Consider the following 17,983-nt stretch of genomic DNA (forward strand, 5'->3'; position numbering starts at 1 on the left):
TTCCTCTCTCTTTATATATATATATAGGAACAATAATATCCATTGAATTTCCTCATATTCATGCTACAATAGTGGTCAATCTAGGATTCATTGAAGGGAAATAATGTTGACGTTGAGAATCATAGGAAGAGGGAGAGAAAGAGGTGAAGTGAGGGAGACAGAGAAGAAGAAAAAGAAAGACTCAGAAATAAGAAAATACAAATCTTCTTCTTTTCTCTCATTTTTTAATATATTTTGTCTTTCTTTTTCTCTCAGCTTTACCACAATAATTTATCTATTAATGTTAGAAAATTCTCCTTTTATAAAAAATGGTGTCATACTCTTACTACATGATTATTTAGAAAATTATCGAAGCAATCATTACGAGAATTGCATATATCATTATTCAGGTAAATCATCTTATGTCAGGAGGAGATTTTTCTCAAATAAATACAAATCTTATCTTCTTTTTTGGGATTATTTGTTTTTATTTTGCTTTTACCTTGATGAATTGTTGTTTATAATAGGAATGTATTATATGATTTGTTGGTTTCATATCAATTACTTCTAATTTTCTTTGTAGTTTTTAGATTTTTTATCAGATAAATTAAGTTTTCATATTTTCAAGTTTTGTTAGAGTTGAATGATTCAACTAGAACAACACAATAGATTTTCTTCTTGAATTTTTCAAGTATGTTTTGATTACATACCCTCAGAAATTGCTAAACCAGCATTATTATCAGGTTACGCTCTTTAATTAATTCCACGATGGCTCCAAGTAAGATTAGAAGAGCCCTTGGGGCAGTAAAGGACCAGACGAGCATAGGGCTAGCAAAAATTGGCAGCAGCACCTCACTGTCAGATTTGGATGTAGCCATTGTGAAGGCAACAATGCATGAAGAGTACCCAGCAGAGGAGAAACACATTCGTGAAATCCTAAGTTTAACATCATGTTCTAGGGTTTACATAAGTGCATGTGTGAACACCCTCTCAAGGAGGCTGAATAAAACTAGAAACTGGATCGTGGCATTAAAGACGCTTGTGTTGATCCAACGATTACTTGCAGAGGGAGATTCAGCATATGAGCAAGAGATTTTCTCTGCGACAAGACGAGGGGCTAGACTTCTCAATATGGGTGATTTTCGTGATGGTTCGCTTTCAACTTCATGGGATTACTCAGCATTTGTGCGTACTTATTCATTATATCTTGATGAAAGACTTGAGTTCAGGATGCAAGGACGTCGTGGGAAGCAAAGTGCTTTGGTAATCGATGAAGAAGGCGAAGATGTTGAGACAACACATTCAAGAGTCACGCCAGTTCGGGAAATGAAGACTGATCCTTTATTTTACAGGGTAGAATATTTGCAACAACTTCTTGAACGCTTTTTGGCTTGTCAACCAACAGGTTTGTTACACTATGGGAATAATGACAAAATATGGTTTTTATTTTACATAATAGTTACATGAATATTTTCTTCACAATAATTTTTTCAATTCAGATTTTTAAATTTTAAAATCAATCAAACCTTCATTTTCTAAATCCGCTAAAAATCTATTTGATTTAACGGTTAAATATAATCGATAGTTGATAGATGACAGCGGATAGCTGATTTAATATGCATTAGTACTATATTAGCTTTTTACCTCTCTTATTATGGAACAGGTGGAGCAAAACATAATAGAGTTGTGATGGTTGCTCTTTATCCAATATTAAAGGAAAGTTTCCAATTATATTATGACATAACAGAAATATTAGGAATCTTAATTGATTGTTTCATGGAGTTAGAGATACCTGACTGCATCAAAGTTTATGATATTTTTTGTCGTAGCTCAAAGCAATTTGATGAACTGGATAACTTCTATTCATGGTGTAAGACTGTTGGCATTGCACGCTCTTCAGAGTACCCTGAAGTTTTGAAAATTAAACAAAAGAAACTAGATCTCATGGATGAATTTATAAGAGACAAGACTGAAGTGGCCCAAACTAGGCAAGTTATAACTTACGAATCAAACAAGGTTGAAACCAAAGACGATATCAAAGAACCAGATGAAAATGATATTGATATGAATTCAATAGTGGCACTACCATCACCTGAGGATTTCACTGAAGCACAAGCAGAAGCAGAAGCAGAAGTAGAAGCAGAAGCAGAAGCACAAGTTCAAGGAAAACCTGTAGAGAAAGAGGAAACACAAGAAAAAGAAGCTGATTTGTTGAACTTGGGTGATGATGCGCTATCAGCAGAAGAACATGGAAATCAATTAGCCTCAGCATTGTTTGATGGTGGTGCAACAGCAGGACCTGCAACTGCAACTGCAACAACAACTTCTTTGTGGGAAGAACTCAGTGATAATACAACAAATTGGGAGACAACACTAATCCAATCTGCAAGTAATTTACACAATAAAAAAACAACTCTTGCTAGTGGTTTTGATATGTTGTTACTTGATGGTATGTATCAACAAAGAGAAGCAAATTTAGCAATATCAACTTTAGCTAATAATGTAGCTAGCGGTAGTGCTAGCAGTGTTGCTTTTGGATCAGCTGGAAGGCCTGAAATGTTAGCTCTACCAGCCCTATCATCAATAATAGAAAATAACAATACAACATTACCCAACGCAGACCCATTTGCAGCTTCTCTCGCAGTTGCTCCACCATCATATGTGCAAATGTCAGATGTGGAAAAGAAAAAGCAGTTGTTGATGGAGGAGCAACTAATGTGGCAACAATATGCGAGGGATGGAATGCAAGGACAACTTGGACTAGCAAAGCTACAACCTAATTCGTACAACATCGGGGGTTACTAATTAATGGTCCAATATTTATGGGATTTCATGTGCTTTAGTTCATCTTCTTCTTGTTTATAAGATGATTTTTTTTAATAAAGTTAATTTTCAAATTTCAACAAATGTCCAAAAAGCCTATATAGTTAATAGTTTTAATTAATGTCATCTACAAAATAACAATCATAAAGGTAAAGACTGGTTTATAAAGTAGGATTCATTATAATAATAAGTTCAATTCAATAAAATAATCAAAACTTTTTATGAATTTATATTTTTATCCTAATCTTTTAATTTTGGATTAAATTATAATTTTTATATTAGCTTTGATTTTAACCACAAACTAAAACTAATTTTGATTAAAACTTAATTTGGCTACCTTTCATCTTACTTGGTATTTTTATTTTTTTTTCATTTATATTTTTTACTAAAGGGACAAAATATCTTACTAGGTATTTTTATTTTTTTCATTTATATTTTTCACTAAAGGGACAAAATATCCAAACTCTTTTGTGAAATCATGTTTATATCAATCTTTGTGGCCTATTAATTAGACAAAATAATAAATTCACATTTATATCTCAACCTTTCAATACGGGATGTTGCAAATGTAGCTATGAAAAGATGTTGCAAATGTAGCTATGAAAATATCCAAAAAATCAACAGCAACATCTTGTCCAAGAAAAAGTCAAATTAGTCGATGATTTCTTTCGCAGTTTTAGCCACGAGAGAGGGGATAAAATTTAAATGAATAGAATTCCGACAAAGAAAAAAGTAATAAGCAAGAGAGACCATTTTAAAAAAGAAAGTAGTTAGAAAGAGATAGAAAATGACATAGTATAACTTATCTGGAACCAACTATAGTCTTCTAGTAAGCCAAGTGGCCTTATAATTTTTAATTAGAAGTAGAATTGTGATGTTTAGTTGTCAAGAAAGTGAAAGAAAATTAGATTTTAATGTGTTAGGGATTTTAATTCATTTAAAGATTTCAATTTGGATATTTAGAATATTAACTAAAGTTTAACTATGATTTAATCGACATTAATATCAAAATTACGGTTTAATTGTTCAAGATTTAAATATTGAAATCTAAATTTTTCTTTTTTCTCGCATTATTTATTTGTATCATTAAATTTTAAAATTTATATTTTGTATTAGCTATATTTTTCATAAATACTTATGTATATCCATGTCCTATTAAATATATGTACTTAAATAGCATAAATGAAAAGAAAACGACATACACATGTAAAATTTTCTAATCCACTAATAATTATACCAACAAAATCTAATACATTTAAAAGAGATAAAAAATAATATAACTTGATAACTACTGGACCACTGATACCCAGACTGAGGTTGAGTCCTGGAAAAAGAGTTAGACTCAAGACCCATCAGAGTACACTACATAAATTAACCCATCAGCACACCAACCAACTCGCAGTTGAAGTAGGCCAGGTTGACCTAGGACCCGAATTCATTAGAAAGGAATCCAGCTCATCTGACGTGACAGGGAGTAGGAGAGTAAGTCCAGTTATGCCGCGATCCTATTAGCACGAGCACCAGAAGGGAAATAAATGGCCGCCTGATGATATTGGGCAGACATGTATGCCCATACGTACGATTCTGTGTAATAGCGATATGTGATACTATAGCAGAGTGACGATTATGCGTCATTAGAGAATAAAAAAAAAATAAAAGAGGGGAGCACGATCCAACTCAGACTAAGTTTTCTCATATATACAAAAATTCTATTTTTCTTTGAATTTTAGATTATCATAACTAATAAAATATATAAACTTTATTGCGTCGAGGATAATTAGAAGGAAACTATAGAACATACAATTAATTCATTTGTAAATAGGAAATAAGTTAAAGCACAAACGAAAAGAACACCTTTGCCTCTACCCTCTGAGCAGTAGAGGCAAATCTCCTTGGCTATGTCGCTATGGTGGTATGTGGTAAAAGGCAATCCTTCATGAAGTGCTCTATAGATCCACATTTGAAGCGCGAGTCTGTGAGCTTTGTTCATGTCCCAATATGCCTTCAACGTAATGCATTGGTACCCCAATTCTATCATACTCCCAATTCTAGCCATCAATGTAGTATGCTATCTAGATCTTAGTGTAATGCTTTATGTTGACCTTCGAATTGTCTTCATGTCTGTGATAACCCTTTAGGTTGAAAATTCTTGAATTTCTTACCAAATGGTTGGGACACTAATGATTGCTCCTGTGACAGGCTACTCTTTGTGCTACCCTCATTGCTTGCAATTTTGCTCTTCTATTTGGGCCTTTTCTATATTTAAAGCAATTGTAACTAATATAGAAAAATCATTATCGGACCTAATAGCTAGTATAGCTCGTATCTCAGTGTGCGGACTTTTGCTTGAACCTCTTACATCTAGCCTTTTCAGTGGATATCAATTCCATGGCATACTTGTTGAGTTGTACGAACTCCCTCTTATTTAGACATTGCAATGCACTCTTACTTCAAAAGTAGGAATTCTTTCTTATACTCTTCTAGAAATAAATCGTCGCCCACGTATTTTCTCCAGATCTCTATCAGGAAGAATTCTCAATTCATGCGCTCCTCTCAGATGGTCTGAGACATAATATTCAACCATAAATATGTCTCCTTCTATATTAAGGAGATAACACATACTAGGCTATCTCCTGGTATACACTGTAGCTGTTGCAGGATTCTTTTAGTCATCATTTACTAATGTTTCGCAGTAGTGGCATCATCATATATCTTCCCTAAAAATTCTTCAGCTTCTACACTTCCTCAACTTTTCCATTAGAGGTCAATGATGGGCTTGAATTGGTGTCATTGGTAGAGTTGGAGCCTGTCAAGCTGCCCTTGTAAATCGTGTCAGCATTTTGACCAATTGTTGGAAAAAAGCATCTTGGCTTGGTTCTCCCCTAACAAGAAGGATGGGTGTAGCTACGAGCTTCGTTGCTTCAAGAGGAGCATGGCTCTCCACCTCCTCATCAAAGGCATGCTGCGATCCTGATGACATCATGCAAAATGACCAGATGAGTAGTAATCCACATTATTATTCATATTATTTGTAACCTCATTGGCATGCAATGTGCACATACATATTATCCTAGAAAAGCCTAAATCGGGTCAGATACTACTAAATGTAATACCCCTTGCTTTGATGTCTCTTAACCTGAGTTAAAGATACCACATTCTATAACCTTTTACTTTTATTTTTATTTAGATTAATTTCTAAGTACTCCATGATACATAAACTTATATATATGTGTATTTGTGTGTGAGAGAGCTAAAAATCTAATAGAGTTTCTCCTGTAATATGAATGTAAAAACCTGTGAATAGTAACCACACTTCAATACTTTCAGAGATTACAATCTGGAACAGAATGAGAATAATGTATTGGTCCCGTTGTCGGACTTGATTAATCGTTCGTTGTTGTTCGTTCTCTGTGTCTTTCTTTTTATTGCATTCTATCTCATTATATCACATTCTGTTCTGCGATATTTGAAAATTGCCGTCAATACCTCAGTGTAAGTAAGTCTGGTAAAAAAAATAATTAAGAAATACTCATGGTAACCATTCGATGTCCAATTGCAACATCTCCTCCAACAATTTATATTTCACAAACATAACTTTCATAATATTCCATCTCATGATGGTTTCAACTATTATATGATCAAGTAACAGATTTCAAAATAATCCAACATGCATATTACACTTCTATGGATCAATATAGATGATTGGTTCTAAACCTTACATCATTTATATAAAATCATTATCACATGCATGTTTACAATCTCAAAAGAACTATGTATAGTATAAGGAATTACAAAATAATATAATAACTTCAACATAAGAACAGTTATTTATCCAAAGAAATTTGATAGAATTTCTAGGCAGATCACTGCATTCCTATCTAAAAAGTGGGTTAGCTTGCAAATTAAATAAAATGTAATACAAGAATTAAAATGGAACAATAAAGTGAAAATAAAATAATGAGATAATGTCAAACACCCATAAAAGGAAATTTTCTACTTAACTTCATAAAAATCTATTTCTAAATTTCATACATATGATAGATTATCTTTTCTTTTTTACCATATATTTTTATGATTTAAAGATGATAAATTTAGTAATCTATGATAGCTAGTATAGAACTTATATCATAAAATCTATTTATTTAAATGGAATCTTTTTCATAAACTTTTTAATTTTTTGAAAGCATGTTAGACATACCTTAAATATTATTAAGATTAAAATATATATAACGCATGAAGTGCCAAATGGTAGAATAAAATTTTTATATCTATACGGCTTGTAGCCGATTAGGGCTGAGCAGTATTCGGTTCAAACTGAAAAAAACGATCGAACTGAATTAATTTCAAAATTCGGTTCGATTTTTTATTCAATTCGATTCGATTCGGTTTTTAATTTTAAAAATTTTGGTTATTTCGGTTCAATTCGGTTTTGATCAGAAAAAAAATTAAAAAAATCGAACCGAGCCAATTAGTGATAATAATATTTTATTTTCAATAATATAGAGAAATTAAATTATATTAAGATTAAAATATTTTAATTAAATTTTAAAATATTAAAAATAAAGTGCAAAAAATAAAAAATAATTAAAAATTGAAACTGATCAAACCGAATCGAATCGAATTGAATATTAAAATCGGTTCGATTCGATTTTCATAAATACTAAAATTTTAGTTTTCGATTTATTCGATTCGATTTTAAATCGAACCGACTGAATACTCACTCTGTAGCTGATAAGGTAGGATTTGAATACAAAATTTATGGGGCATTTAAACCGATACTATAGGGTCCAAAGATCAAGTCTATTGGAACATTTAGGCCAATACTGTATGGTGCGAAAACCAAGTCTACGAGTCATTTAGTTTTAATATTTTTTGTCCATACCCTTAATTAACGTATGGTTATTACCTAATCTATGAACTAAAAATTATTTTCAACCTTTAATAATTATTAAAGTCCTTAAAGCCAATTAGAGTAATTTAATCAATTAATTTACCCAAACTAAACTTTATTTCTCTCTTCCTTCTTAACAAATCAAGTAACTCCACGAGTTTATCAGTTTTCAAGTCATTACAAGTAATCCAAGATTTTAAGCCATTATCATTTAATTTTACAGCATTCGTATAAATTCTCTCTCTAATTTGAGAATTAACAAAAGTAAAGGAAATTGACCCTCTCTGCCAAGTCCTCTCAATCAAGAAATTATTGGGCAAAAGAAGTAAGTGCTATATTCCTATTTATGTTAATTTAATTCATTTGTATTCATAAATATAAAAGATTTAATCCATTTCCAAAAATCAAATTTTGATTAGCCAATTTCATACAAGGAATTTGGCCAAGGCAATTCTAGCTAGTTTCCAACACTTCAACTATATTCAAACCCTATTAAATATGTTTAAGGTAAAAGCATGAGAACCAAAGTTCTCCTTTGGCATTTTCACCCAAGGATGTTCTTCCATCGCCACCAAGCATTTATTTATAATATTTATTAAACCAACAACCTTATTCTAACTTCAGTCTAATGCAATCAAACTCATATAATATAAATCTTTAATTTATGTCAATATTAAAGAAATAAATTTAAAAGGATTGAATTACTTGCCTTCAAACTTCAAAAGTGCCCAAAATGCTCAATTATCCTCTTTTTAAGTCTTTTTTTTCTTTATCGTTAGAAGTATGGGCGAGCATTCGTTTGATTTGATTTAAATTAAATCAAATTAAATAAATTGAAAATTGAAATTTTAATATTTAAATCAAATTGATCTAATTCAGTTCGATTCGATTCGGTTTAATTGGTTCAGTTATTTTTATTTTTTACATTTTATTTTTAGTATTCTAAAATTTAATTGAAATATTTCAATATTTTTTAAAAATTATCATTCATCTTTTTAAAAATTATTAATTAAGTCCATACTCCAATTTCTATTTCAGATTTTTCACTTATTTGAAATATTTGTTTTAATCCCAACTTAAATTTTAAGCTTCCCTTTATTATTATTATTATTATTATTATTATTATTATTATTATTATTATTATTATTATTATTATTATTATTATTATTATTATTATTATTATTATTATTATTATTATTATTATAATAGGAGAGTACTAAAAAAATTTTTGGGTGGCATTATCTACCGTTTAAAATGTCACTATTCATGATCTAAAAAAATTTGAAATGTTACATTACTAATAAAAGTTAAATTGTTGTATAAAAGTTTTTGAATCAAATTGAAATTTGTTTTTGGATTATTTTTGTTAATATATTTCTTTAAAAATTAAATTTTATTCATTCAACTTTTTTTTATCATGATTTAATTAGATGGATTGAATTAATCTAAGTTAGCTTTGATATCTGATATTACATAACATCCGCCCAAAATAAGCTATAAGCAGTCATCGCAGGATAGGGCCACCTAACAGAGATTTGGCAAGTGGGAAACACAGTCTCATTTGAGGAGAGGGAGATCCTAACACTTCAACATCCGGTTTGACAACAAGACTCGCCCTCCTTCGATAGGCTGAGTCTTGGTATAGAGTTACCATTATCAGACATACTCTCATCTCGCCAGAGATCGCGAGATTGCCAACTTATTAGCTGGTGATGCTCCTTATTGAGTAGCTGACCACATCATCACCGAATTCACAGAAAATACTATATTTATCTTTATTTTCTTATAGTATAAAAAAAGAGCTACTGTAGAGACAAAGGTACGCTATCTCTAACACTACACAAGCTCTAAGTAGCTTATTATATTTTATTTGTCCTTAGAGATACTGATTTGAGCGTCGGAGTAATTTTCGTAGGCACCCACTACCATCTCACGCTTCTTTTCTTACAGGTTCTAGCCAATCACAGCAAAACTCCCTTCCAGCCACGTCGTTAATCTAATTTTAGCAACATCAATTGGTTCTGTTTCTAGGAAATCATTAGGTTTTCTCTAATCATTTGGGTTTACGTCAGCCTCTTGTTTTGTCTTTCTCTATAAAGAAGGGGGCTTTTCTTTCCTGTTTTTGGAAATTTTCAGAATTGTACATGTCATCACCGGAGGACTTGATAAGGGTAAAAGGAAAAATAAGCGGGTAGCAGAGGATGTCCTATCTATTCACCAAGAGCCATGAACCAAGCAAGAGATAAGATTCAGCCCCTTGGAGAAGGTGATTGGATTTTTCTAAAACGATGCACTGATCATTAAGATTCTTCTAAACCGGTATGAGGTAAGGAGGGTACTGGTGAGTACAGGTAGTTCTATTAACCTTCTTATCTTAAATATTTTTAACAAGTTGGACTTGGATAAAAAAAACCTTGTCAAAGTCTCCTACCCCTTAGTAGAGATAGAAGATAAGATCGTGGCAGTACTAGACACCATCAACCTTTTCCTAGTACTCAGGGATGAAAAGTGTAGGCGAGAGTTGTATGTAGAGTTTGTGATGGTAGACATTCGGTTTGCATATAACGTGATACTCAACGTCTGGTCTTGAACTGCCACAGTATCGTTATTAACATGGGTAGCAATGGTCTGAGGCAATCTGAAATCAGCCAAAGAAGATTATGGATACCCTGTACATGTCCATCGACTTGCTGAAGAAACTAAAATCTAATATAAAGCCAGAACCCGTAGATCCGGTTGAGGAGATTCAGATAGGGAAGGAGCAAAAGGTGTAGTTTGGCACTGCATTAACCAGAGAAATGAAAGTTCATTTAATATAGTTGCTAAAGAGCCGAGTAACCACTTTTGCTTGGTCTCCAAAAATTATAACAGGTGTAAACTCGACTCTCATCACCCATAAGTTATCCATTTATAAGACTGTCAAACCGGTCCAATAAAAGAAAAGAAAGTTCGCACTAGAGAGGCAACAAGTAATCAAAGAGAAGGTTGGTAAGCTTCTAAGTGTAAGGTTGATAAAGGAGGTCCAGTATTTCACATGGCTAGCCAATGCGATCCTAGTAAAGAAAGCTAACGGAAAGTGGAGGATGTGTGTGGACTATACTAACCTAAATAAAGTATGTCCGAAAGATCATTACCCATTACAGTCCATTGACAGATTAGTAGACTCGATCTCAGGACACGCAGTGGTCTCCTTTCTTAACGCTATTTCAGGATATCACCAAATTATGATGGATACCGAGGATGTGGAAAAGACCACATTCATAAGAGAGGAAGGAGTTTACTGCTGCAAAGTAGTGCTTTTCGGATTGAAAAACACAGAGGCGACATACCAAAGGCTGGTGATAGGAATCTTCAAGGAAATGGTGGGATCAACAGTTGAGGTGTATGTGGATGACATAGTAGTGAAGAGTCAATCCTTGAGATATTCAAAAACTTTTTAATGTTCTAGATAAGGCAGATATGAAGTTGAACCTTGAGAAGTGTACTTTCGAAGTGGGGAAGTTCCTGGGATATATAATCTTGAAAAGAGGTATAGAGGCAAACCCTGAAAAGATCAGCACCATCCAAAATATGCAAGTACCCAAACCCATTAATGAGGTGCAAAGGATGAATGGGCGGGTCACTGTTAGGGTTAGTTCATATCATGCTCGGCCAGAAGGTGCCTCCCATTCTTCAAGGCTCTAAAAGGCAAAGGCAAGTTCGAGTGGGGAGAAGAGTATGCAAAGGCATTTGGAAGTATAAAAACCTTCTTATCATCCCCTTCATTGTTAAGCCCGCCTGTTAAAGGGAAAGTTTTATTTCTGTACTTATCCGTGACAAAGGAAATGGTGTGCTTAGTGCTTATTCGTGAAAACGATGATGTGCAAAGCCCGGTATACTAAGCCAGCCAGGTGTTGAAGGGGGCAGAGCTGGACTATCCTCCTCTTGAAAAGTTGGTGTTCACAGTTCTAATGTCAGTCACAAAGTTACGACCATACTTTGAGACACATGTCATAGAAGTCAGAGCAAATTACCCTTTGTGGAAGGTTCTACATAGGTCGGAGTTGTCAGGATAGTTATCCACCTGGGCAGTAATACTGTCGGCTTACGATGTCAGGCATGCTTCAAGGAATGCTAGGAAATCTTAAACGATATCTATGAAGGTGATTAGGAGAGCCACGAAGAAGCTTGAATGATCGCTCGGAAAGCATTTAGGTAAGGATATTACTGGCTAATGATAATGGAAGGTGTGAAGCAGCTTGTCCAGAGGTGTCAAAGATGCTTAGTATATGCAAACATCTTAAGGACCCCATGAGATATACAAGCAGCCATTAGAAATCTTTGGCCTTTCTTTCAGTGGGAGATAGACATCCTTGGTCCGTTCCCTAAGGCAACTGGGTCAATAAAGTTCATAATCGTGGCGGTAGATCATTTTAGCAAGTGGGTAGATGCTAGGGCAGTACAATGCATCACCACCCAACAAGCGATCTCTTTCATCAGCAAAAACATATTCACCCTATTCAAAATACCAAAAGTAGTAATTATTGATAATAAACTCAATTTGCAAGCTCCAAGTTTAAAGATTTTTGTAAGAAATGGGAATTGACTTAAGGTTTAGCTCAGCCTATCACCCTTAAACCAATGGCATGACTGAGGTAATAAATAGGACCATTCTACTGAGACTAAAGAAAAGACTCTGCCATACCAAAGGGAACTGGTTCGAAGAGTTACCCCACATACTATAGGCATATAGAACCGCCCTTAGGACAGCTACAAGAGAAATGCCCTTTTCTCTTGTGTATGGGGCTAAGGCAGTCATTCCCATGAAAATCTAAGTAGGCAGCTTCATGATACAATACCCTGAGATATCAGGAAACCCTGAAGAGATGCATTTCAATTTAGACCAAGCTAAATTCCTATAGAAAAGGTGGCAATCAGAATGGTAGTCTACAGAGACAAGATTACCATATGTTCAATAGTAAGATTCGGCCACACGCCTTCAATGTAGGGGACCTAGTTCTCAAAAGAATAGATGTAACAGGTTTCAAGTCTGAAAAGTTGGGCAATAATTGGAAAGGACCATTCAGAGTCTCTAAGGTTATTCACTTAGGGTCATATAAGCTAGCCAAGTTAAATGGTCAAGTTATTGCCCATTCCTGGAATATCTGTAATCTAAAAAATTTTATTAATAAAAAATTAACAGGGTATTCTCATAAGTGGTGTTTTTCAAAAATAAGAAACGATGGGATTGACTCCTTCGAGGAAAGACTAAACAAGACCATAAGGCAAGTTTCGCCGAGCCAAGCTACAAGGCGATTTTCACCAGGTCATCTGAGTGTTGGTCCCACTAAGCAAATAAGGCAGTTTTCACTAGGTCAGGCCACCCAGGCATTGGTCCCACTAAGCAAGGACATAATGTAGTTTTCGTTGGGCTAGGCTATAAGGCAATTTTTCGCCAAGTCATCTAGGCATTGGTCCCACTAAGTAAAGTCATAAGGTAGTTTTCACCGGGTCAGGCTATAAGGCGGTTTTTCACTAAGCCATCCAGGCATTGGCTCCACTAAGCAAGGCCATAAGGTAGTTTTCGCCAGGCTAAGCCATAAGGCAGTCTTTGCCAGGTCATCTATGTAACAACCCGGAAATTGGACCGCTACCGGCACTAGGATCCAGGTCGACTTAAGGTCGTCGGGACCCGTAGCAAGCCTGCTATACTCTCTGTGTACCTGTAAAATCCCATACATGATCATACATTTTCTGTAAAAACATAAAACTTTGCTTTGTACCAAGGCTCAACCTGTGCATGCACTATCTCTGAAACCCCTTACTAGAGCTTGCTCTAGACGGGTTAAACTCATACTATGTTAAGCCTGGTTTTCACATACACATCAAGAAAACATTTACATAAAATACACAGACCATGTATACAAAAGGGATTTACAAAACATAAGGGTCAAGCACAGTACTATACTCTATACGAGACTAATACATCTCTTTATAAATATTACATGTCCACACTATGCTATTACAAAACTCTTTACTCTTCCTGTACCCTGATGAACTTCCCCTGACCGCTGATCCTGCAAGACTGGGATTAAGGAGAGGGATGAGCTATACTAGCCCAGTGAGTAGAACAGATAAAATATGTTAATAAAACATGCTCACATGGAATGCATCACATCACAAGTAAATCACCCATCTCAGACGGACAGATTCAAAATTCCCTCTAAACTGTGCCCGGCCCGCGAAGGAGCTCCTCAGGACTTTATTCCGCACCCTCTGGTGCTCTGTGCCCGGCCCTCTCAGGGCTCCTCAGGACTTTACTCCGAGGGCTAATGAATCCACTCTATGTCCGATCCGTACAAGTATAGAATAATGCAATGCGTCACATTAGTGTAGTCTAGTGCACTCAACCTACTACATATCATGATGCATGGAACATGCTAAAAGCAGTTAAGTTCTCATATTAAAAGATTAAGTTTCGTTTAGTTCCACTCACTTCTGGCTGACTCTGAACTGACTTTGAATACTCTGAAGCAGTGCTCACTGCTGCTCTCTTCGGTTCCTCTGGTCCGTTCCTACACAGGTGGACTTAAATGAGGGACCAAATTAGCTCAAGAACAACTCTATAAAACTCCCCAAAATCCCCCTACAACATCCTAAAACAATCAAGTAAAACATGCAAAAGAAGTCTGGACAGGGCACTTTCGGCGGCAGGTTCGGCGGCCGAAAGTCCCTTCCAGAGCCGAAACTCAAGCACTTTCGGTGGCACTTCGGTTGCCGAAAGTCCTCTCCAGAGACGAAAGTCCCCAACCTTCGGCGGCACCTTCGGCGGCCGAAACCCCCCTCCAGAGCCGAAAGTCCAAACTTTCGGGGGCAAGCTTAGACAAGCTTAGTTAGCCGAAACCACCTCCTTAGCATGTTCGGCGGCCGAACCTTCCTTCGGCGGCCGAAACTAGATTCTCCAGTAAAACAGAAACTTGTTCTGCTTCATGCAAATCTTACCCAACTTCACTCAAACATGCAAACCACAATTCCACAACCTGTATAGACTCAAGTATAGGCACAAAGGGGTCCAAAACTACGTAAAACCCCAACAAACAACACAACTCAACACATAAACATGCTTTGACCACAAATCAACCAAAAATTCAACTTAACCTAAATAGGCATCTCTACCCATAAAACTCCATAAAACCTTTATAAATCATGAAAAGAAGTTCAGGATCTTCACTTACCTCTTAAAAACAAGAAGATAAACGATCCCAACGTGGAGATATGGAGCAACTCTCTTCCAAAGTCTCCACACGTCAAAACTTTAGTTTTTAGCTCAAAAGCTTCAAAACAACATAAAAACTTATCAAAACTTTGAAAGATTTGGAGAAAACATGAAGATCACCCAAGGAAGAGCATGGTCTCACCTCTGTCTGTGAAAATGGAAGAAATCTTATCCATTCACCGACCTAGGGCCTTTTATAGGTGGCTGGCCAGACCACCTTCGGCGGCCTAACGTGATTCCAAACTCATGCATGTTCGGCGGCCGAACTTCACCTTCGGCGGCCGAACCTGGCAAATCTTCCTTGGTGCTTTTCATTCAAAAACTCGTTTCCTTTTATACTTAAAACATTAAAACATTCCAAACCTCTTTAGAAAAACATAATTCTTACCCTTCTAGAGAATTCTGATATCCTGGATTCCACCGAAAAGTAGAATTCCGATGCCGGACTCTAGCCGGGTATTACAATCTAGGTGTTGGTCCCACTAAGTAAGACCATAAGGCAGTCTTCGCCAGGTCAGGCCATAAGGCGATTTTTGCCAATTCACCAGGTGTTGGTCCCACTAAGCAAGGCCATAAGGCTATTTTCGCCAGACTAGACCATAAGGTGGTTTTGGCTAGGTTATCTGGACGTTGGTCCCACTAAGTAAGGCCATAAGGTAGTTTTTGCCAAGTCAGGCCATAAAGCGGTTTTCGCCAGGTCATCTGAGCGTTGGTCCCGCTAAGCAAGGCCATAAGGTAGTTTTCACCAGGCCAGACCATAAAGCAATTTATGTCAAGTTATCTGGGCATTGGTCCCACTAAGCAAGGCCATAAGGTAGTTTTTGCCAAGCTAGGCTATAAGGCAGTTTTCACCATCCGGGCGTTGGTCCCACTAAGCAGGGCCATAAGACAATTTTCACCAAACCGAGTCATGGGGCGACTCTCGCCAGACCATGAATCCAGACTTTGATCCTATTAATAGAGTCACCTATGCCAAACGACCAGAAAAGCAGATATACCAACCCCCGAAAAGATAAAAGATGAAGGTGTCAGACAAAGAACTAGATAGGGCGAAAGACCCTTATTAACAAATCCCCTCAATAAGTTTTATGATAGTGGTCAGCCGAGTCATATACCCGGATATCAACCTTATTTTTCAATAATGTTTTCCAGAAAGTATCTTATGGCAGGCGTCAAAAAGATATGCTTTAGCCCCTTTGGCAAAAATGGTGGCAACAAGGCATATGAAACAAATATTTTCATTATAAAATATTACAAGGAGACAAAAGGAGACTTGAACAAAATCTCTATTATCAAAAGTCTCTACTATATTAAATATTTCTATTACACTGGAATCCCTAAAATCTATCCCATGGAAGGAGCCGCCTGAAAGACCATGAGAAGAGCTGTCTCTCCAACTACCTTTCTGGCCTTACTCTCAAACGCAATCTTGCACAAACCAACCCCTCCAGGTGTCATGGAACTGTAAAGCCATTATATTTGAGTTGATTGCAGTTCTCAACCAATACATAGAGCTAAGAGGTGTGCCTGCACCTTCATGAAGATCCGTCTGTAGTTGCTTTTCGAAGACCATAATGATATCCTCCGTACGGATTTGGGCAGCCTCAAGAATAGAAGAAGAAGGATCACCACTCCTCTCTCCCATAAGAAACTATTGTGAGCTAAAAAAGAAGAAGGGTTCTTATACCGTAGAGTAGCCGACAAATCTTTAAATGTGGTGTAGAAGATAAGGAGATCTCAGGTACACGAAGCGACCCTCACAATCAAGATCATGCCACATGTCCTAAACGGAAAGGCAAACGACCATCTTTGAACCTAAAGAGCCGAAAACCAGCGGGAGACCTCTACTGTTACATAACATCCATCCAAAGCAAGCTATGAGCTATCATCGCAGGATAGGAGGCCACGTGGCAGAGATCTAGCATGTGAAAAATATAGTCTCGCCCAAGGAAAGGGAGATCCAAACACTTCAATATCCAATTTGACGACAAGGCTCGCCCTCCCTCAATAGGCCGAGTCTTGGCATAAAATTATCATTATCAAACATACTCCCATCTCGCCTGAGATTGCAGGATTGCCAACTTATTAGCTGGTGATTTTGTTTATCAAGTAACCGTCCACATCATCGCTGGATTCACAAGAAATGCTATGTTTATCTCTATCTTCTTTCAGTATAAAAGTGGAGCTATCGCAGAGACAAAGGTACGCTATCTCTAATACTACACAAACTCTAAGTTGTCCATTTCATTCTTTCTATCCTTCGAGATACTGACTTAGCGTTAGAGTGGCTGCTGGTGGCATCCACCACTGCCTCATACTTCCTTTCTTACAGGTTCTAGCCAATCATAACAAAACTCCCTTTCAGCCATGTCGTTAATCTAATTTCAGCAATAATTCACCAAGTTGGTGATCCTTAACTAAAATTTTAATTTTGTAATTGTTTAAGTGTTATGCATTTTACACCGAATTTAAAGAAAATATTGAAATAAATAAATTCAAATCAAATTCAAATTTATTGTAATTAGTACTAAACATGCACTTGCCTTATAGTTATTGAGTTTGGAAATGATTGAATCAACTTTTTTCCTCTTAATTATGTTAATTTTTCTGCATACATTTTCACTTGGATTTTTTCACATATATACAAGTGATATTTAACTTACAACAATAGCAAAAGTTTGAATTTCATTTATCCTTTACTAAAATAAAATAAAGTATATATGTATATATCAATATACATTTTCCTAAACTTAAAGTTGGATCAAGGTGGAAAAGGATTCAAAGCCTCTCTCTTACTTTAGATACCTATGAATTACTCCAACCTATATATGACCCACAAATGGGTTGATTTTACAAAAGTAATACAGAATATTATAATTATTAATAACATCATCTTTATATTTTGATATTTTTTTAGTTGAATTTTAAATAAATGGTTATTTAACTCCAATATTTAATTATTATTAATACTTTTATTATATTAAAATATTTTTTTATAAGAGTATTTTAATATATTTGAAAAATATACATAGGTA

General features: G+C 35.5%; 1 protein-coding gene across 1 annotated transcript; it reads left to right on the top strand.

Annotated features, from left to right (window-relative positions):
- Positions 1 to 747: 747 nt before the first annotated feature.
- LOC110625822 (putative clathrin assembly protein At1g03050) lies at positions 748 to 2,784 on the top strand. Its single transcript, XM_021771478.1, has 2 exons — positions 748 to 1,384; positions 1,643 to 2,784. Exons 1-2 carry the CDS (start codon positions 748 to 750, stop codon positions 2,782 to 2,784), a joined length of 1,779 nt encoding a protein of 592 aa, XP_021627170.1.
- The last annotated feature ends 15,199 nt before the right edge of the window (positions 2,785 to 17,983 follow it).

This window comes from Manihot esculenta, chromosome 11 (assembly GCF_001659605.2).
Source record: "Manihot esculenta cultivar AM560-2 chromosome 11, M.esculenta_v8, whole genome shotgun sequence".
NCBI classification, from domain to species: domain Eukaryota; kingdom Viridiplantae; phylum Streptophyta; class Magnoliopsida; order Malpighiales; family Euphorbiaceae; genus Manihot; species Manihot esculenta.